The sequence below is a fragment of the Crocodylus siamensis genome, chromosome 5 (assembly GCF_052110815.1).
Source record: "Crocodylus siamensis isolate JL-2025a chromosome 5, ASM5211081v1, whole genome shotgun sequence".
Classification (NCBI taxonomy): domain Eukaryota; kingdom Metazoa; phylum Chordata; order Crocodylia; family Crocodylidae; genus Crocodylus; species Crocodylus siamensis.
The window spans coordinates 54,619,581-54,640,842 of NC_143399.1; the positions used below are offsets into that span (position 1 = coordinate 54,619,581).

General features: G+C 45.1%; 1 protein-coding gene across 5 annotated transcripts in view; it reads left to right on the forward strand.

Annotated features, from left to right (window-relative positions):
* Nucleotides 1-21,262, forward strand: part of HMCN1 (hemicentin 1) — a 356,272-nt gene that overhangs the window by 50,151 nt on the left and 284,859 nt on the right. For all 5 annotated transcript variants that reach the window (XM_090048332.1, XM_090048334.1, XM_090048335.1 and 2 more), the window contains exon 2: nt 15,840-15,910. In XM_090048332.1, the coding sequence (XP_089904458.1) occupies nt 15,840-15,910 (71 nt within the window). The remainder of the gene's footprint in view (nt 1-15,839; nt 15,911-21,262) is intronic.

Sequence of the window (21,262 nt, forward strand, 5' to 3'; positions counted from 1 at the left end):
TGTATCCTATCTGTACTCCTAAATGATCGGTAGTTAGATAAAGTGCAAATATATAGAAAACTAATTGCTACTGGGATTTTTAGAGGTATACTTTCCTAGAATAGATCACCTGCTTACCATGGCAAGTAGGAACAGTTGTGTAATGTTTCTTTAATTCTGTGAGAAGGAGCCATACCTGAAGTGCTTGGAAGACTAGACAGAAGCTCTACTTTGCATGTAAGAGAATAATTTTCTTTCCTACGGAAAGGAAGAAGGGAAGGAGAGATGCAAATTAAAGACAAAGGATTTCAGAAAAGTATGCTAACAAGGTCAGACTGGTGGGCTGGATCCTCTGGGAGACAAGTCTGTGTCCCCCACATCTGTGCAGGGCAGGCTGGGGCTGAGGCTGTGCCAAGCTCTTTTCAGCAGTGTGGGGCTGCACTGGGAAGGTGGCTACAGGCAAGGCTGCAGCCACAAATTTGCAGTAGTCCCTTCTCCGTGCACCCCAGCCCCTCCAGGAAGAGCTTGGTACAGCCCCAGCCCACCCTGGCCCACCCTGTGCAGATCTGGGGGCATGTGCACCACCCCATGACCTCCCAGACAAGCAGTGGGAGCAGCAGTGAGAGCCACCAGATGAGCAAGTGAGCACCGGACAAGTTGCCAGACCAGCGGCTCCTGGTGGTGGAGCAGCACACGGTGATGGGAGCCACTCCCTCCCCCTCCCTGCACCCCCCTGGATGAGCCACAGTGTACCCGCCTGGCCTCAGACATCCAGTCGCGCGCTGCTCTATTCCGAATGTTGGATGACGTCCGTCTTACCTTTCCTGATGGTTCACCAAGTAAGTGTTCGCCTCCTGTGTGGCCTTTCCCAGTCTCGCCTGCCACGACTTTGAATCTTACTTCAGTGCAGGGTCGAGCCACTTGGGATCTCTCGGCAGTGGGACATCCATCTGGTGGTCTTCTGTGAGGCTCCACCTCCCCTCTACCTTGCCCTTACACCCAGCCTTAGCGGGTCACTGTTGTCCTCTTGGCCAGCCTCCCGATTGCTGCTCCCAAGTTACTCTCATGGGGAGGGGCAAGCCACCCTGCCTCAGAATGGAAAAAAGACAACAGTACCCTACCTAGGCCACAAGGCCGCTGCCTCTTCCTAAAGGGGCACCAACCACTCTGTAGTCTATGTATCAAACCAGCTCCCCAAGTTCTAACTGTTAACCCCTCCAAAAGTGGAAAATGCAAAATGCTTCTTCAGCTCCTCTGTGGAGGTCTCTGATGTCAGGGTCTTCCTGCATCCTTCTGCCTTTTTGTTTGGGTTCCCAGGGTTGAGGAGCTGCCTTCGGCCCCGGCTCCTTTTGCCACTGGCCACAACCTCGGTCTTGCAGCACATGTCAGTGCGTTCCTCCTGGGTGGGGAACGCAGCTCCTAGCTCCTGTTGCTCCTGCAGGAGCTTTGGGATGGCACCTCTTGCCAGTGTACCTGCCGATGTCACTCTGACACCCTCTTCCTTCTTGCTGGTGGCTCTCTTTATTTCCTCCGGCTGGCAATCGTGGCTGACATCGCCGCCTGGCCGCAACTGTATAAAGGCACGGCTGATGAGCTGTGTGGGTTCCTCCCTCAGTTCTGGCTCTGCTGCTGGTCGTGCTGTATGTAAGTATCTCCTTTCACTTTTTCTTTCTCTTTCTGGCCCCTCTGAAGATTCCTCACCCCGGGGCTTCCCCCTAGTATTTTGGGGTCCCCCCTTGGGTTTCTCCCTGTGACACACAGCTCCATGCTGCGCCCACCCTGCCCCACCTTACCCCACCATGCCCCAGCCCCAGCCCCAGCCCCAGCCTCACTCCTCCCTCCCTGCAGGGGCCTTGATCTGCACCCCCCACGCCCCTTCCCACCACACCAGACTTACACACAGCTGTCCATGCTGCCAGGCTGGTATTGGAAATCAGATTAGTATTGGCCAATATGCCTCCTTAAAAATTGGCTATCGGTCGCAATAATCTCTGTCAGTGCACCCTTAATATGAGGTCTTACGTGAAAGAAAAAGAGCTAATATAGTGCCCATTTTAAAGAAAAGGATGAAGGAGAATCTGTGGAATTACAGACCAGTTCATCTGACCTCAATACCAGGAAAGAGTATGGAGCATGTCATCAAGGAGTCTTATTTCTAAGCACCTAATGGATAAGGATGATCATGATTAGGGTCATCCAAGCATGGACTCATCAAGAGCAAGTCCTGTCTAACCAACTTGTTTTCCTTCTACAATAAGCAGACTCAGTGGCAGACTTTGTCCATAGCAGACCCTGTGGATGTGGGGAGAACAGTGGATGTGATATACCCTCACTTTAACAAGGTTTTTGACACTCATTAATAAGAAGAAAATACAGACCAGATAAAAATACTGTAAGGTGGATACATAACTGTTTGGATCACTGTTTTTAAAGGGTAGTCATCAATGTCCTGGTGTTAAGTTGGGGAGAGGTTTTGAGTAGATTTCCTAGGGGTTTGTCTTGGGTCCAGTAGTTTTTAATATCTTCATTAATGAGTTGGAGGATGGCATTAAGTGCACACTTAGGATGCAGACAAGAATGACAATTTTAGCCCAATCTAGCCATAGAAAGCAGCTTATAGACATGACGAAACATAAGTGCACAGCTGTGAACAGCTTCAAAAATGGCTGATTGGGTGAAAATCTGACTCCTCGGGGTCAGATAAGGACTTTTCAAATTAGAACATCTTCTGTAACTTCTGCCTATACCGCCTGCTAGCCTCAAGCTGTTTTCAGAATGGCAGGAGAGAAAGGGAGCAGAGGGAGCTCAGTCTGGGGGGGTTTTAGCTCCTTCTGGAGGGTGTGGTGAGTGTTTTGGATCCCCCTCAGGTGGGTGGGCTCCAATTCACCCACCTCACCTTCCAGAGCTGGCTGGGTAACCCCTAGAGTGGTGTTGGGGGGGTCCCTCTGCTCTCTTTCCCCCTCCCACTCTGAGACTGGGACAGGCTGGGAGAGAGGAGGGGCCATTGCTAGGGGAAACCAGCTGTAAGCTGGTAGTAAGGACAAATACACAGTCTTGCATTTGGGATGAAATTATTTCATACAGAAATACAGACTGGGGAATGAATGACTAGGTTTCAGTGGCTGTGTCTAAATGAGATGCTTACTATGCAGTAGCTCATTACTACTGCACAGTAGCATTGTGGGGCACAATGTGATGCTACTGAATAGTAGAAATGAACTACTCTGCAGTAGTAATGAGCTACTGCATGGTCAGCATCACCACAAAACTGTGCGGGGATGCTAGTGCACAGTAACGCTGGTTACTGGGCAGTCGTTGTCTCATGTAGAGGTGACCAGTCATGCAGAAAAGAACCTAGAGGTTAAAATGGACCATAACCTTGAGCCAACAGTGTTCTCTTGTTGAAAAAAAAGCCAGTAGCATGTTGGGCTGTATTCATGGAAGTGTCACTTGAAAATCAAATAAAGTGATTGATTCTTCTGCTTTATTTGGCACTGGTAGGGTCTCACCTGGAGTTATCTGTTCAGTTTTGGGCCCTACATTTCAAGAAAGACAGACTGAAAAGATTCCAGTGAAGAGCAAAAAAACTGATTAGGGGCCTGGGAAGCATGACTTATAAGGAAAGGCTGAAAGAACAGCAATTTCTTAGTCTGGAGAAGAGAAGAAAGAGGAGTGATTTGATAATGGTCTTTCAATACCTGAAGAGCAATTCTAAAGACAGTGGAGATAATCTATTCTCTGTGGCTGCAGGGGACAGGACTAGTAACAATAACCTCAAACTGTAGCAGGGGAAATTCAGGGTGGAAATTAGGAAAAACTTTGGTACTGCAATGGTGGTTAAGCATTTAAATGGGCTACCTCATGAGACTGTGGCATCTTCATCTGTACAGTTTTTAAGGGATTAACCTGCTGGTGGACACTTGGTTGGGATGTTTTAGTCAGGGATTATCTTGCCTTGAGCAGGGTGGGGTGGGCTCGATGACCTACTCCGGTCCCTTACAAATCTACTATTTTATGAAAAAAAAACCTTCCAGTTTTAGTAAACAGCTTTATGCTTCATTAACAATTCTGTACTTTGTACAAATTTTTATAATATTCAGATTTAATGTTACCTTCAGATGTTACAATTTAATAAAAAATAAAAACACAGGAGAAAGGGGGTTTTGGAGTGTGAAAGAAGACAAGGGAGCACATCCCAGTTCAAGTAAATGCATTTTCTGTATCCTCTTTTCTGAGGCTGATGATTCATGAAGAACTCCTATCCTACTGTTTGATCTCTCTTTCTCCCACAGTCAGTTACTTATTGGTATATCTGGCAAACTGTAAGGCATGCTATAGAGTCTAACAAGCTCTGGCACTATTTTCTAAGGCTGTGAGAAACTTTGGGTACTGATTCAATTCAGAGGAGATTCGACCTGATTTGGTGGCCAAATCTCTGAATCTGAATTGAATCAGGAGACCAGTAAAAAGGTCTGAATTGATTCAGAGCTCTCCAAATCGATTTGGAAAAGATTTGGAGAGCTTCAGAGATTTGGGCAGCAATGTTCCCTCTAAGGAGTAGTGGTCTGTGAGTGTTCCGCTTCAGTCCATGAGTGCGCTGCTTCAGTCCTGCCTCCCCCTTTCAGTGTGGTCTGCTAATAAGTGTCCCAAAGTACGTGTCCAGGTGGGAGTGGGCAGAGTTTGGCCACCACCCTTCTCCATGCTAACAGCTGCCCAGAGCAGTGTAGTGGAGTGCTGTGTGGCAGCCATGGGCTGGACACAATCAGTTGGTAAAACTGATGCTGTGGCCAAGCCATAGGCTGGACACAATCAATTGATAGAACTAAGAGGGAGGCACCAGGGTCGGCGTGGGATGCTTACCAAAGGTAAGCTCCTCTCTCCTCATGCGGGGCAGGCAGTAGCTCCTCCCTGAGGTGAGGCAAGGCAGGCATGGGGGCTAGGGCTGGCATGGACTCTGCCAGTGCCAGGGAACTTCTCCATGGGCTCCACTAGCTCCAAGGAACTGCTCCACTCTCCAGCCCTGATGCCATCTTCCTCCTTACTCCCTGAGGAGTAGTTCCCCAGAACTGGTAGAGCCCATGGAGCAGTTCTCTAGAGCCAGCGGAGCCCGCACCAGCCCCCAGCCCCAGTCCCTGTCTCTGCCCCCGCCTCACCTTACCTTGGGGGAGGAGCTGCTGCCTGCCCTGCATAAGGAGTGAGAAGCTTACCTTCGGTAAGTGTCCCACGCCAGTCCCGGTGCCTCTGCCGCATTCTGCCCAGCTCCTCTCCAGGCATGTGTGCAGCATGAAAATGTTGGGGCATGGCAAGATTTTAAATTGTGCATGGCTGCGCATGTGCACAGCTTAGAGGAAACCTTGTCAGACAGTAGCACAGGGAGCTGGACCTGGACTCTGTGCTGGTAAGTAGGGGGCTTGGAAGCGGGGCTGGAGGATGGGGGAGGGAACCATGGGGGAACCCCCACCAGGCCCCATTCCCTGCCTACTACCCCAGTCCCCCTTAATGCCCCCTAAGCCCTGTACATTCTCCCAGCTTTATCTGGCCCCAGCTCCCAGATCTTTAAAAAAAAAAAAATAGCCTTGCACTCACTGGCTGCTGCAGTGATTGTTGGGCCCTCTGGGGGCTTGTGGCAGAGCCCCCAACACAGTGTGGGGCAGTGGGAATTGGTGCCCTTGCTTTGTGCCTTTGAAAAACTTCCTCGAAACAAGGATCCTGTTTTTAATTCAGCCAAGTACTTCAAACTCCCTCTGATATTGGTAGCAAGCTTGGGTGCACGGCATGTCCTGAAGTCAGAAAAGGTATTAATTTAACAGAGGTATATGTAATTGACTTTAGGCATCTGTATTGTCGTATCTGGGTCCTACCATAAAGAATGTTGATTTACAGTATGTCACATTTATTGAAGCTACAAATTTTCATTGTATATTGTACAGTGGAACCAACCATTACTTAATAAAGGCAACTTTTACATAAACATAGAAAAGATATATGTATAAGGATACTTCAAATTGTTGTCCCTTGAGCAGTGCTAATCTACTAAGGATCCAGAGTTTTCAAAGAACATGCATCATTTTGTTATGTCTTGCCAGACATGAATTTTAAATTTTTAAAATGTATGTTACTAGATAGCTGGAAAGGATTTGTTTTTACATACTATTCCCCCCCCACCCCATCATAAGCTGGTATTCCAGAGAATCTCATTACGATTTAAGGTAAAATGCAGCAGCATGAATTTATGAGATATGCAATAGGTTAGTGTTACTCACTTCGGTGTTAAAGGACCATCTCATCTATAAGAGATTAAGATTAGAGGGAAAACTACTTTACTGTAGAGGGAACTTTATTTCATGAGTACTATACCAGTTAATAAAGAAGCATCCAAGGTTACTTGGATTTGGACAATGTTAAGACATGCAGGGCCACAATCTGCATTCCATTCTACTGGTGTAACTGGAAAAAACTCTTCTGACTTGATTGAAATTACCATAGGTTTGCATCAATAAACAGAGTAGAATTTAGACTCAAATGTTTTATACTGCAATGGCATGTTGAAAGCAGAAAGTTAGTAAAGTCTCTCTGTCTTTCATGATTAAGGTGTTTTTCATAGCTTGTTTTTTTTAATTCACTCGTCTTAGTCATGAAGTCCTCTGCTTATGGAACATAGCAAAGCAAAGTTTTTGGGAATGAAGGTACCAGTAGCACAGGCTGCTCTCATACTGCCTTACTAACAAAGTTCCATCCTAACCTGAAAGAATGTTAGGGGTGATGTAATATACTATCCATTCAGGCTTTGGCTGGTTGTAGTCTTATGTTCTAGCACTTAACAAAGACCATTTATTTTACATAGGGCATGTCTACACATGCATTTAGGCATGCCTAAATTGAATGCGTATTAGCTTAATGCACGTTAAGGTAGTTTAGGCTCAAGTCTACATGTCCACACGTTAAAGCAAATTAATGCCATGTGCATGGACTTTCATGGGACTAAAGCTAATCCCAAACTGTCCATACACAGCGTTAATATGCCTTAATATGTCTACATGTTTGTTAATGTGCCTTAGTGATTCACACCTAAATTTGATACCTGCCTTTGCCGGTATCAAATTTAGGTGTGATATCCTAAAATCGCCATTTTTAAGGTGCATTAAGGGCGGGCACATGTAGACATGCGGCCTTAGTGCACCTTAAATCGGCACATGTAGGTACACCCAGAGACTGCCAATCATCCATCCTTTAGCATAGACAGCTTGGTCAGTATCGTTCTGAGTTGAAGGCAGAGAGGCAAATAGCTCCACATTTCTTTACTAGTTTTTCCTGGACCATAGAGTTCTTCATACCAAACACCAGATTTCTCATGTAACCATTCAACCATTTGAGACAGTGCAGAGCCCTAGAAATATTCCAGGATACATCAGACTGATAGTCTTTCCTGTTTATTTACTAAGGGTTAGGTTTTTTTTTTCAAACTAACCCCAGAGGGAAGTATCAACTTTCTTAATCACTGTCAAATCCATTCAAATTCATTTATAGGGTTTTTTTTTTTTTAATGTAGCAGTACTTGGTCAGTTGCTTAGGGACAAGCTCACAAACCATATTGGTTGTTTGAGCTGTTTTATGGTTTTACAGGTTAGGAACTCCAATAACATAGTTTCATAGTTTGTAGGGTCGGAAGGGACCTGAGCAGATCATTGAGTACGACCCCCTGCCATGGCAGGAAAGAGTACTGGGGTCAAACGACCTCAGCAAGGTGTTCATCTAGCCTCCTCTTAAAGACCCCCAGGGTAGGAGCCTGCACCACTTCTCTTGGAAGATGGTTCCAGATCCTAGCTGCCCTGACCGTGAAGTTGCGCCTCCTTGTATGTAGCCTGAATCTACCCTCTGCCAGCTTGTGACCGTTATTCCTAGTCACTCCTGGTAGTGCTTGGGGGATCAGGGACTCCCCCAATGCCTGCTGGTCCCCTCTGACTAGTTTGTAACAGGCCACTAGATCCCCCCTCATCCTTCTCTTGTGGAGGCTGAACAGGTTCGGGTCCCGTAGCCTCTCCTTGTAGGGTCTGCCCTGTTGTCCCCTGATCATGCAAGTGGCCATCCTCTGGACCCTCTCTATGTTGTCCACATCCCTCTTGAAGTGCGGTGCCCAGAACTGGACGCAGTACCCCAGCTGTGGCCTGACCAGTGCCCGATAGAGGGGGAGTATCACCTCCTTGGATCTGTTTGAGATGCATCTGTGGATGCATGACACGTAACCATTGATTTTAAAATAACACCAAATATTTCCTTTCATATATAATCAGTTGTGTATATATAATATATAGTTTTGAAATCCCTATGTTTAGTGAGGAAGACTAAATATTTATATTGCAGTTTCACAATAAAAGAAAAAAATTACAGGATAACCAATATAAACTCAGTATCTGTTTTTATGTTTCATGGTCTCTGGAAAGATCACCTTGGGAGTGGGGCGCTTCAAGGAAAGGAGGACACCTCCATTAAAAAAACCCACCCAAATATTCTGGTGTCAGCGCTCAGTTAGACCCCCAAATCTATACATAAATATTTGGGCTCCTAGTCCAGTCCACTTTCTCTCCATCAGGTCAAGTCAAGTCAGTCCTGAAGCTGCTGCAACTGTTGGGGCACCTTAGGTGGTATAACAATGCTCCTTTTGAGGTTAATTGAGTGTCATCACTGGTGATTTTTTGGACAAGATGACCTGGTGCCACTCATCTCCCCTCCAAGTGTGGAAGGCTGTGGGCTCACAGGGAGCTCATCTGCCCTTTGATTTGTCTTGTTTTTAGTCGATTATATTATATGATTGTCTAACTGGGCTATTGGTCTTTTCCTGCATTTCATTGATCAGGGTGTTCAGGAGAGAGATATCATCAGAAGAATCTAGATATCCAAGCACTCTGTCTACCCATGGGATTTTGGTTAAAGGTCAGAGGCTTGTGGCATAACAAATTAAGGGCAACACCAAACAACAGAAGGGAGAAGATGTACCCTTACGCTAACGCTTCTGGTTGGAAATCAAAGCACATCTGACATCTTGATAAAGATCAGACCTAAATAACTTTATGAGGGAATCCATTGACCTTCAGTATTTGCCATAGGAGTCATCAATTTATGTTATTAAATGTTTTTTCCAAATCTGAAGTTTAAAATAATGACTATCGTTTGTTGCTCTGTACAATGATATTGCAGTGTTTGAAGATTTGATCAATGTAAGAAGGGGTTGTACAGAACCCAGCTCATTGTTTTTAATTTACCATTGATGACATTATGGATTCTAGTCAGTATGTTACTAAAGCTATTTCCTAGGACTCATAATGGGATGATCCCACACTTATTGACAGTCACTTTTACCTTCTTTCTTAAGCAATTTTTTAATGTTATTGCTGCTATTATTTTTGAAGGGAGTTCCATCTCTCACGCTCAGTTGAAGAATCATAGCAGCATTTCGAAGGTCCCTTGGCTGCTTGCTTTAAGATGATCTATAGTTATTTTAGCTTGGTTTGCTGTCTTGAGTTCTTCAGTTTGTTGACAGCTGTTTTAAGTTCTCCCAAGGTTACTTTCATGCGGTGAGCCTCTAATTCTTTTCTTATATGTCACCAATGTTACATCTTGTTTCAGGTGAAAATCTATATAATTAAAGTGGTCTGGTCATTTTTACTTTTACATCTTTGTAGCTGCAGCTAAAGTTACCTGTGAGCCTTTACTTACTGTGTTGGGCTAGAATTCTTGTCTTCTTTCCTGGCTGCCACCACAGCATCACCATCCCATCTAGCAGCATATACTTATTTGTATCACCCTTTCTTTGCTCACTTATTTCTCTCTATCTTGCATTTATTATTGGACTAGTATTAAAGAACTAGCTTTGCCCATTTCTTTCTGATGGTACCATCCCATGTGTCTCAGGTCTTTCTTCCTATTCGTGGAAGTTCTTAGTACACTTTTAGCCATAATAATATGTGACAGTTCTCTAACGCTTTTCACTATCATCAAAGATGATCTGATATAGCCAGGTAGAGCATTTATTAGAAATATGAAATTAAAGATCCATTCTTGTCTGGAGGAATTAATTTTCTTGGTGTAACGTATCCAGGTTGTAGCTGTATTGGTCTGGAGGAAAAGGCAATCAGGACTCATCGTGGAGATGATATCTTCTATTAGACCAACAAGATTTTTGCAAAAAAAAATCTTTAATGGCAAAATTTAATTGCAAGCTTTAATTAAAGAATTTCAATTCTTTAATTGTGCCTGAAAGCTTGCCATTAAAGAATTTTTTTTGCAGAAATCTTGTTGGTCTAATAAAAGATCTCGTCTCTACTAGAAGTCCTGATTTTCTTGCATTCTTTGTGTAACTTTTTTTTCCAATTCATGTGCAAAATGGTCATTACCCACTTCTGCCCCCTGTATGCTCCTGTTTATGTATCAGCCCTAAAATATGGTCATGTAGCTGCCTCTGCCTCAGAACTACTTCACCTGTCTTCTAGCAGCCATATGAAATTTTGCTTTTCCTTTATTCCAATTATTCTGTTTTCAGGTTTTATTATGCTTTAGCATGTGCTGTACTTGGAATTATAAAGCCACTAATAATTATAAAGCACTAACTATAATTAAAAAGGCACTTTACATGAGTAAAGGTATGCAAGTTATATGCCTAATTTTATATGTAGTTATTGTAATGTTCATTTCTCTCCCAGTTCATCATATAGATACATATGTAGTCACTTGCAATAGTCTGTCAGATATGTGCATGGTGTTACTATGATGTTTAAAGATTAGACACATAATTACACACATATTTATAGACACACAATTGCATTAACAGAAGGACACTGTTACTAGGCCTTTCCTTTAAATTCTTTTAAGAACTATATCTGGGTATTGTGCTTCATGACTAGCATCTCTGAAGTGGAGAGAGGCTTTCTATCACTATCCATCTTGCTTTGTATAGTACTTTTTAAAAATCACTTTCTGGTCTAGCAATGATACAGAAATATCATTGACTAAAAGGTCACATCTTCTCTGCAGAGTTTACCCAGGGCCAGGCACCTGGATTTGGATATCTGATGAGTCAAACGCCTGCAAGTATCCCCACTATAGAGCTGTATTGACTCACAGCATGTCCCCACTGGTGCTGCTGTGACTGGTTTTAGACACTACAGTTTCCTGGGGGAGTATTCCATAGTTCTCAAACGTATTTTAGCTTCACTAGGAATTGATTAGTGTGGGAGTATATGTGCATCTTTCCTGAGCCCTTCTTAGTGCCAAAACAGTATATACGCATTCACCACACCTGGTCTAGGTGTAGGCAGCTTGCTTTAAGTCCTCCCAAGCTGAGAGTTTGCTGCTCCCAGAAGTGATGTGTACAGGTGTTTGCCATTTCTAGGAACCATGTGGGGAAATGGGTATAAGTAACTTGGGGTGGGGAGGGAGGGGTGGGCTCATTGGAAGCAGCTGGCAGGTCCACAGGGGATTTAGGGGAGCTGGTGGGTCTGCAGGAGGGAGTTGGTGGATCTGTGGAGAATAGGGGGCTAAAAATATCCCAGTCAAGGTCAAGGGGTAGGGGGGCAGGATGTGCCAGAGTGAGCAGCTGGGATTTCCCAATCTCTATCTAAATTAATGCACCCATTCAGGTAAACTAGCTGAAATAGGATGTGCCATTTTTTGCCTGATTTAAGCCTTCTGAACACCTGCACATTTGGGTATTTAGATCTAAATGTAATGGCTGTACATACCTTTTAGCAGCTCCAACCATTCATCCCTTACTTCTGTCCATTCCAGTTGCTGCAAAGATCTGGATTCAGTATGTGCTGATGAACTGTTTTCACTTTGATTGTACTTCTTTTGTAGCAGAATTCTAGTAGAGGACAGGGGACACAATGGAGAGTATTTCAGCACTGATTTAGGAGCCTTAGAAGCCAGTGATTAGTCGTGTTGAGATCATGCAGATGGCTTGATGGCATGAGAAGCTGGAGACATCCATTGCTGCAGTTACTGTGGACTTCTCCCATGCAGACCAGGGCTGACACTTGAGTGGTTGGAACTGCAATATCATACGAACCTAGAGAGTGTTTCCAAAACTTCTGAATGAGGAAGACTAGCTCACCTTTATGGTACTGTGAGAGGAGCTTGCCATGATCTTCCATGATCTGGACATACAGGTGATGGGTGCCACGCCAGTTAAGAAGTGAGTTGCTATTGCCATCTCAATGCTGGCTACCCCACATTAGTACACACTGCTGACTCACAAGTTTGATATTGGCAAATCATCTGTGACAGGGGGCCATCTTGCAGCCAGTCAAATCATTGGCCCACCCACCTGTCTAAAGCAGTCTGCCTACCTGCCTCTCCTGCTGTGCCTTTGATATAACTAATTAGTAGTTGTTCATAAGCTGGGAGGCTGTCCATTTTACTGCCTGATGCTAAGGACATAATACATGGCTCTGAACCTTCCCTTATACCGTGTCCCATGCCTTGCAGATGGCATCACTAAATGGCTCTGGCCCCACAATGGATCTCCTTCTATGCCCATCTGGCATTTAGACCCCAACTAGATCCCTTCTTCTCAGACCTACTCTGCCCTCACTCTGGGCTGGACCCTTCTCCCTCTCAGCAGTGGCTCCCTCTGGGACCTTTGGCCACATGGGCCCTAGCCTTACCTCTAGGCCAGTTGGAACCCCATGCCCCTGGCTCTGGGCGTCCCTCACAGTGGGTGCTCTGGCTCTTTGACCGTTTTGGTCCTGGCTCCAGGATTGAACCGTCAAGGGCTTCTCTGGTCAGATTATTGAGCTGCTTGCTCTCTCTCTCATACAGGTCCTAAGACTGGCCTATGCACAGTCCTTCAGATCCATTCACGCAGACCCTACTCTATGCAGCCTTCTCACATGTTGTCACTGGGCTCACTACTTGGCCCACTCACTGTGGCTTTCAGCCTTATCCCCCTTGGGTCTCAGGCCCGATGACATACCTGGACCCCACACCTATCCCCTCTACAGGGTAACCTACCAGGTCATGAGGGCTGAGGCTATATGGCACCCCATATTTGCTTTTCACTAGGGAGGCATGGGTGTTGCATTTCCTGGGGACAGTCCTGTCACAGGCAGCCCCACCACACCATCCAACCCTAGTAGGGTGTAGTTTTAGGTCATTCCCTAGGACCAGGAATTTCCTCCATCCACACAGTTACTACCCTTAACCTCCAGGTATTCCTGGAAACAGCAGCTCTGGCTGGGTGATGTTGTTTCTCTGTCTCCCTGCAGCAACTGCCAGCTCAGCTCTGATGGCCTGGGTTTATACTGAGGCTGCTCAGCCCCATCCTCCAATCCAGGAGCCCTCCTGTGGTCATGTGACCACCTTGTTAGGCAACATCACACCTGCCAGCTGCTCCACTGCTTGCTCAGACCTCTTAAAGTGGCAGGCACCAAAAGTGCCCTGCCACACATTTCTTAGTATTATCACTACAGGTGCTTTTAAAGATATTTCTGATGTTTCCAAAGTGTTTCTGTCTTTAGTGATGCTCCTCATCAGTGCTGAGACCACTTATGTGCCTGTTCATTTATAGAATCATAGAATCATAGAAGTAGGGTTGGAAGGGACCTTGTAGATCTTCAGGTCCGACCCCCTGCCTGGGCAGGAGAAAAACTGGGCTCAAATGACTCCAGCCAGGTAGGCATCAAGCCTCTTCTTAAAGAGCCCCAGGGTAGGAGCCAGCACCACTTCCCTTAGAAGTTGGTTCCAGATCCTAGCCGCTCTAACTGTGAAGTAGTTCTTATGGATGTCTAATCTAAACCTACTCTCCAACAACTTCTGGCCATTATTCCTTGTTATGCCATGGGGCACTAGGGGAAACAAGGTCTCTCCCAAACCCTTCTGGTCCCCTCTAGTGAGTTTATAGACAGTCACCAGGTCCCACCTCAGCCTTCTCTTGTGAAGGCTGAACAGGTTCAGGTCCCGCAGCATGAACGTCAAGACTATTAAAAAGGAGAGAGAGTCATTAACATCTGTGGGGTGGAGAGAGATTAGCAGGAATCAGGGGGATGATAATAAGTCATGAATTGAATTTACTTTTTCAACAGTGCCTGAAAAGAAATGCTGCTGCTCCTTCCAGGCAGATGGTTTTGAAGTTTGGGTAGAGCAGGAATCAAAGTGGACAAGGTGCAACTGCACCCCCCTGGATCTGCCTCTGAAGATGTGTATGAAATTGCATTCTATTATGTATTTAAAGCAGTAGTTGGCAGTGACCAGACTTCAAGTTAAGCAGTTTGGAGAGAGATTCATTGTAGTCATATGCTTTAATGATGCCTGAAAGGGAGAAGATACAAAAGAGGAAGAATTTGTTTTGCTTTTGTCTTCTTGCTTTTCTGTTGTTCGTATAACACAGTTCTATAGAAGAACATATTGTTCTTATAATTACTGTTTTGATGAAAGCCTAGGATGTTTTAAATAGTTTACCAAACAGCATTTACAGATAAATGACTCAAATCAAAGCCATACCAAAAGGCTTAAGAAAGCTCTGGTTTACAGCTCGAGGAAATATTTTATGTGATCTCTCGGGTGACCATTGTAAACAGATTAATAACTATACTGAGCCAGGCATTCATAAACAGAGCCCAAAACAAACTCTTGTGTGCAGCTGTATGAGAGTGCATGACATGATTGCTGCTGTAAGAGCTGTCAAGGAAAGCTATGGACAGTTTAAAAGAAAAAATGTCAAGACTTAATGAATTAAATATATGCTAATTTTTAGCAAGCATGGAAAATAAGTGTGGATAATTGGGAAACATTTTGTTATGAGGAAATTGGATAATTATGGTGATGAGAGAGGCAACTAGCAAGAAGAAGTGGGAGACTTGGTGACAGACCAATGTGATAGTGACATTTTTTATCTCTGTATTGCATATCAGAATACATGGAGTCCAGTGCATAGTTACTAAAAAGAATCCCCTGGTGATTAGGTGGTCAATGTAAATAAAGTGTAGTGACCTCAGGTCAGTTCTCAGAAGACAGATTGAGATGTAGCAAAACCTACAATTGAAATTGAGGCTAGTGTCACTCATGAATGGGCACTGAGATTGAAATATTTTCCCCTGTCTAGATAAGAGATGTCAAGCTAGAACTGAGGCACATTTGTATAACGTTGGTGGGAGAAATTTGATCCATGAGTTCTGTGGTAAAGGATTGTAATCTCTCATTGACACATCCCCAAAACTACATCTGGAATAAGTTCATATTAAATTCCAGTGTGACCACTGTTTAGTTTTTGTCTTCCTCCAACCCCCTTGAGAAAACACCAAGAAAAATAAAATGGTGGGGCAAAAGAAAACATCTCTGTGTATAAGTAAGAGGCAAAGAGACAGACAGACAGGTGTGTGTGTGTGTAAGACATGGACTTAAGAATGAAATTTGCACAAAAATATTGGATCCCCTTTAAATTTGTCTAAAATTAGGCCCACCTCTGTGTATAAGTCAGCAGCCCTCTGTTGCACATCATTCCAGCTCTTGTTTAATGCAGTTTTTTAACTAATAGTACATTGCCAGATGTTGCACAAAATGTCAATGGAAAAAATATCAATTAAAAACTGCAGTATTTTAATTTGCATAGAACTGGTTAGCGGTAGGGAAGGGAGCATGACTTGCTATGTAGTGTGCTCATTTCCCCATCTCCCTGCAGATTGGAGAGCTAGGGAAAGGTGATGGTATATGTAATACAGGCCAATGCCTGAGACTGTGTTGTTTTCTTTAAAAAAAAACAACCCTTTTTTAATGCCAGCTTGTTGATTCAGAATTGTTCTTTAATGGCATTTGCAATTTTACTGTAATGTTACAACATATTTTACATCTTTTCTTAATTGTATTTCCAGAAATTGGGCCAGTGACTATTACCACAGATCCCAAGAAATTTCAGTATGAACTCAGGGAACTTTATGTTCAGGTGGGTAACATGTCTGTTCTGTACATACTATTTGAGATAGATGCACTGTATGCATTCTTGATTTTCAGCTTGTCCCTACTGTTAACACATGACTTATTCTGCGGCTCAATTCGTTTTGTTCAGTGATGCAATGTACCATATTTACTTGATTCCAAGATGAGGATTTTATCCCCAGTCAGCATGAGGGGAAAAAAACCTTCTCTTGGATTGTAAGATTGGCTGGTGCAGGTGATAGCTCAGCTCCCGTGATAGCTCGACTCCTCCACAGTGTCACTGAACCTGGGCCCTGGGCTGAAGCTGGAGCTGAGCTGCCACCTGCCCCAAGCTGTTATAGCTTGTTTGGAGGGAGAAAGGGTATGTGGCTGTGGGGAGCATAAAGTAGACTACGGATAGGGAGAACCTGTAGACTGCACACATCCCCTGCCCCCCCTGCCTATGCCTGCCTCCCCCACCCCCTTCCTCCTCTTCCCTCAGCTGCCCCTTCCCCCTGCTACTTTCTGCTATGGCTCTGGTCCCTCCAGCTCGAAGCATGCCTGGCCAGGAGCTGCTGCTGCTTCTCTCTGACAGGGTTGGGCTGGGGCTGGCCTGGAGCTGCACTGCCGCTGAGTGCTGTGGAGCCAGAGCAGAGATGCAGCAGAAGGGAAAGGGGTCGGGGAGGCAGGGAGTGGAGGAGCCAGGCACAGGCATAGTGGGGTAAAGAGGAGGGGAGCAGACAATGGGGGTGGGCACAGAGGGGCAGGTGGAGGGGAACCAGGCATGGCTGGGGGCAAGGGGTGAGAATCTGGCCCCTGGCTCCCACCACTGCTTTCCCCATCACAGCATTGTATAGAACAAATTTACAATGATCTTCCTCTAATTAGATTCTATGCATGTAAAATTGTAACAAATTTTATAATTTTCTATATATAGAATCTAATTATGGGAGAGTTGTCTTGAATTCAAAGTTGTCTTGGGTTCAGGTAAATAGAGCAGGCTGGAAAACACTAAAAGCCATTTTGTAATTTTCTGTTGTTACTAGTTCAGTTAGAAGACCTAAAATCCACCAACAGTTTTTAACTGCAAATGTTGTGAAAAAAGGTCTAAATTTTGAATTACCAAATAATTCAGTTAGTAACAGACATACCAGGCTGCATGCTATCCTTCAGATACTGCTTAGCTTTTTCTTTTGCTGAAATGCTTCACCTGGTGTGCTTAATCCCCCTAGGGCCCAAGTTTGAAATTGCATTACTGAAACCATCTGAAATCAGTGGAGTCATATTGATATAGAAGTGTTTTAAGTTGAACCAGATCAGGCACCTAGATCTATAGCAGGGGCAGGCAGTTATTTTGGGCAGAGGGCCACTTACCGAGTTTTGGCAAGCTGTCAAAAGCTGCATGGGTAGCCCCTCCCCTTGATAGGTGCCCTGCCCCCTGCTTGCCATCTTGGGACTGGAAGTCCCACCCCTAACCTTTGTCCTTTACCACTGGATGTCCCTCTCCTTTCCCCTGGAAGTACTCCTTTGGGGAAGATGGTTTGCCATCATAGAATGAGGGTAAAAAAACAAATTATATACTAAAAATCAAGCACCCATAATAATATATTTTAATTTAATTGATTTGTGTGTGTTTGTGCTGTATATGTAGAAGTGATGACATAATAGCTCAAAATGCAGTCTTACTCTTGTATATTGTGCAGGGGTGTCAGAGGGTGTGTGTGGGTGAGTGTGGGGTTTGTGAGGAGCTGTGGGCATGTGTGAGGATGTGGGTGGGTGGGTATGGGGGTTTGTGCGGATGTGTGTGTGAGCATGGTATTTGTGGGGTGTGTGACTGTTGGGGAGGGTGTGGCTGTGTGGGAGAAGGATATTTCAGGGTATGTGGGGTGTGCATGGGAGCCCCCCCTGTGTGTGCGCCCCTGAGCTGATCAGCACCTGCCCCCACCCCACAACAGCCCAGAGCCCAAGTGCCCTGCGGTGCCTCCTCACCACCACCAACAGCCCCAGTGTACCCTGCACCCACCCTGTGCTGCCTGGCCATGGAATGTCCTGCTGCTTCTGGGCATGCAGCGGTAGCAGCAGGAACCAGCACACGTGAAGCTCTGACCCTGTGTGCCCTGCGCTGGCTCTGGGCTTACCTGTCCAGGCTGAGTGGCAGCAGCAACTTGCCAGAAACTGTGGCTCAGTGCAAGGGAAAGTGGCCCTTCCCCCTTGCTGCCACAAGGCAGTTTTTGGTACCCATGCCACGCCAGGCTGCCCTGCAACTCTGTCACTGCCATCTGTGAGCTGCCCTGCGGCTCCACACTGTCACTGCTGCTGCACAGGGCAGCCCAGAGATGACGGTGATGGAGCTGCAGTGCAGCTCAGCACAGCTAGGGCTCCGAGCAGCTGCACCAAAAACTTCCCAGTGGTGGCAATGAGGAGGGACCATTTTCCCCCACTCTGAACATCAGTTTCTGATCAGCTGCTACTGCTGCTGCTGCTCAGCCTAGATGGAAGAGCCTAGAGCTGGTACTGGGACCCAGGCTCAGCAGCAGCAGCACGGGAAAGAAACTGCTGCTCAGCATGGGAGGAAAGCAGCCCCTTCCCCTCCCACTGCTGGTGTTTCCTGGTGCAACCACTTAAGCCTGCACGGGGCTGACCTGTGTCTGCTCTCCGCTGCCACATGGGGCAGCCCAGAGGCAGCAGTGATGTGGTGGAGATGCAAGGCAGCCCTGCATGGGCTTTGGGAAGCTGCATCAGGAAGCACCGGTGAGGGGGAGGGGCTGCCATATTTAGCCCACCCCGATCTTTAGGGTAAGTATGAGCAGTGGAAGGTATAGCTGTTGGTCATCAAAAAAAGCCCCAGGTCAATTCCCCATTAAAGCGATGTCAGATTAGAACCAGCGTTTGTTGGGTGCAGTCCTGCCCTCTTAACTCTGGGAAAACTCTTCTTTATGTAAAGGCAGTGTGGCCCAAAGCAGGACTGGATCATCTGTGTTTTAAGGGTGATCTGGCTTGAAAAAATTGGCACATAGAAGAATAGAAGATTCTAATAAAAAGCTACTTGTAAATGAGTGGTTTTTATTTGTATACATGTGTCTACATGTGCATTTCCTTCAGCATAAATTTGTTGCACAGTAAATTACTGTGCAGTAGGCAGAAAAAGGCCAATGTCTACATGTGCAGGTGTTAAGGCACATTAATGCTGTGTGTGGACTGACTTGGAACTCAAGTTTGTCCCAAGTTAGTCACCACACACAGTGTTACTGCGCAGTAAGGTGTCCGCACATGTGTTACTGTGCAGTAATTAATCAGGTATAAATGTTATAACTGCATGATGCAGGTATCAAATTTATGCTCAAGTCAGCATAAATTCCCATATTTCCTGTGCGGTATGGATATACATACATAGACATGTACCTGTACTGAGCAGTAATTTCAGTCACTGCACAGTCAATGCACCCATATAGATGTGCCCACTGAATATTTTAAAATGTAGCAGAACAAAAAAATTAGGAAAAACCATGCTGTGTTTTGCAATGGGAGGAAAAGTGCCAGGGATCCTGTTTTGACATAGTCTCAGAGTAATTTAATTTAAATGATGGCTTCCAGCCTCAGTTTGTTTTTCATAACTGGAATAGAGAAGAATAATTCAAAAAACAACCATGCTCTTCTCTAGAGGACAAGAACCCAAAAGCAATGTTTTTGCAAGGGTTTACATATCAGATGTGCTTGTAGGGATGTATCTTTACATTTGAGTAGTGCAAACTTTTGGTTCCAAACAACTTGTTAATTAAAACTTTAAAATAACTTTAAAAATTATTATTACATTTTTTCTCAATTCATTTAAAATATGATCATTTACATAAGTACATTAGTTTAAATACACCCATTCAAATAAATAATACTATTTGAAATGCCAATTTTAAAAAACAAATAGAAAGTTTTGGGGGGGGGGATATATTTTCAGTAGAACTTCCAGCGTCTCCCAGAAAATTGAAGTATTTTCCAAGTACAGTACTTGTGTTTTTGTGTCTCCAAGGGAAGCATTTAAGAAACACAGGAAGCTGAGCTAAGGGAGACATCACTGGAAAAATGAAGAAACAACAACAAACCCCAAACAAACCAAAACCAAAAAATTCACATTGCAAAACCTTTGTATAGCCACAAGATGAAATAATGCTCGAAGAAAGGACCTGGCCTAATCAAAAAGAAAAAAAATGCAACAGATTTAATATTTTAAAGAAGATCTTTGTTAATATAAGGGCATTTAGAGCAAGGAATGAGCTGCCAAACCCCCATGGGGTTGTTTTCACTGAAGATCCTTAAGACTGAATTTGATAACTTAGCCTACAAAGGGTTATTTTTGGGTAACAAAATTACAGTGGCCACAAAACAAAAAATTATGCTAAAAACTCACTGTAGAGAGGGTTCTTTTTAGTACAATCCTGATCCTGAAGCTTTTAGTATTCTGATTTAATCCTGCTGGTTTTGGTGACGCGATTCCTAATAGAGTGCATCTACACGAGATGCTAGAAGGTCAGTTGACTTAATTCTACTTTCCATTAGTGCATCACAGTGAAAGCCAGTAGAATTAGTCTATTGTGTATTAACGTCACCTAAAAGATATGTCCTGGCACTACTGCACAGTAGCACCAATTATGGTGCATTAAGTTAGTACCTGTTATCACAAGCACTATATTTAATGCGCTGTAATTACAGTGCATTAATGCATGTGTAGATGTGCCCCCAGTAAGGGTGATGGGACTCAGGTAGTGCAACCTACCAATGACTTCAGTAAGAATTTTGTGCAATGAATGATGGCAAGATATCAAAAAGGACTGGTTTTTCTTCTCCTCTGTAGATGGCAAAGCCTGTTAAGCTGCATACAGACATTTGGGGAGGTTAGGGGGAGGTTAGGTTGTGTTAAAAATAGCTACCCAGTCTAAGGTAAACTGGGATGAGGAGGCTAGTGGGCAGGAGGGAGTTGGGGGATTGGGAGGGCAGGCAGGCTGTCAGGGAGGATCAGATGTCTGTTGGGGGTGGGTGTACAGGGTCCACCAAGGGAACTGCGGGGGGGGGGCAAGCAGGGTCCCTGGGAGGGACTGTGGGGGATCAGGGGGCAGCTAGGGTCTGCTGGAGGGATCACAAGGGTAGGTAGAGTCCACAGAGGGGATCAGGGGAATCAGGGGTGGGGGAAAGTAGGGTCCTTAGAGGGTTGGTTGCGTCCTGGACAGTTTGGTAGGATCAGGAGGCTCACAGAGTCTGTGGGATCTGGGGTGGGAGGGGCTCTTTCCCTCACCCCAAGGGACCAGGGGCTATTTTTAGCCCCCTAATCCCCTCCTACCCCTGTACAAGTAACTCTCCAGTCCCTCCTGCCCCTCCCTCCACCCCAACT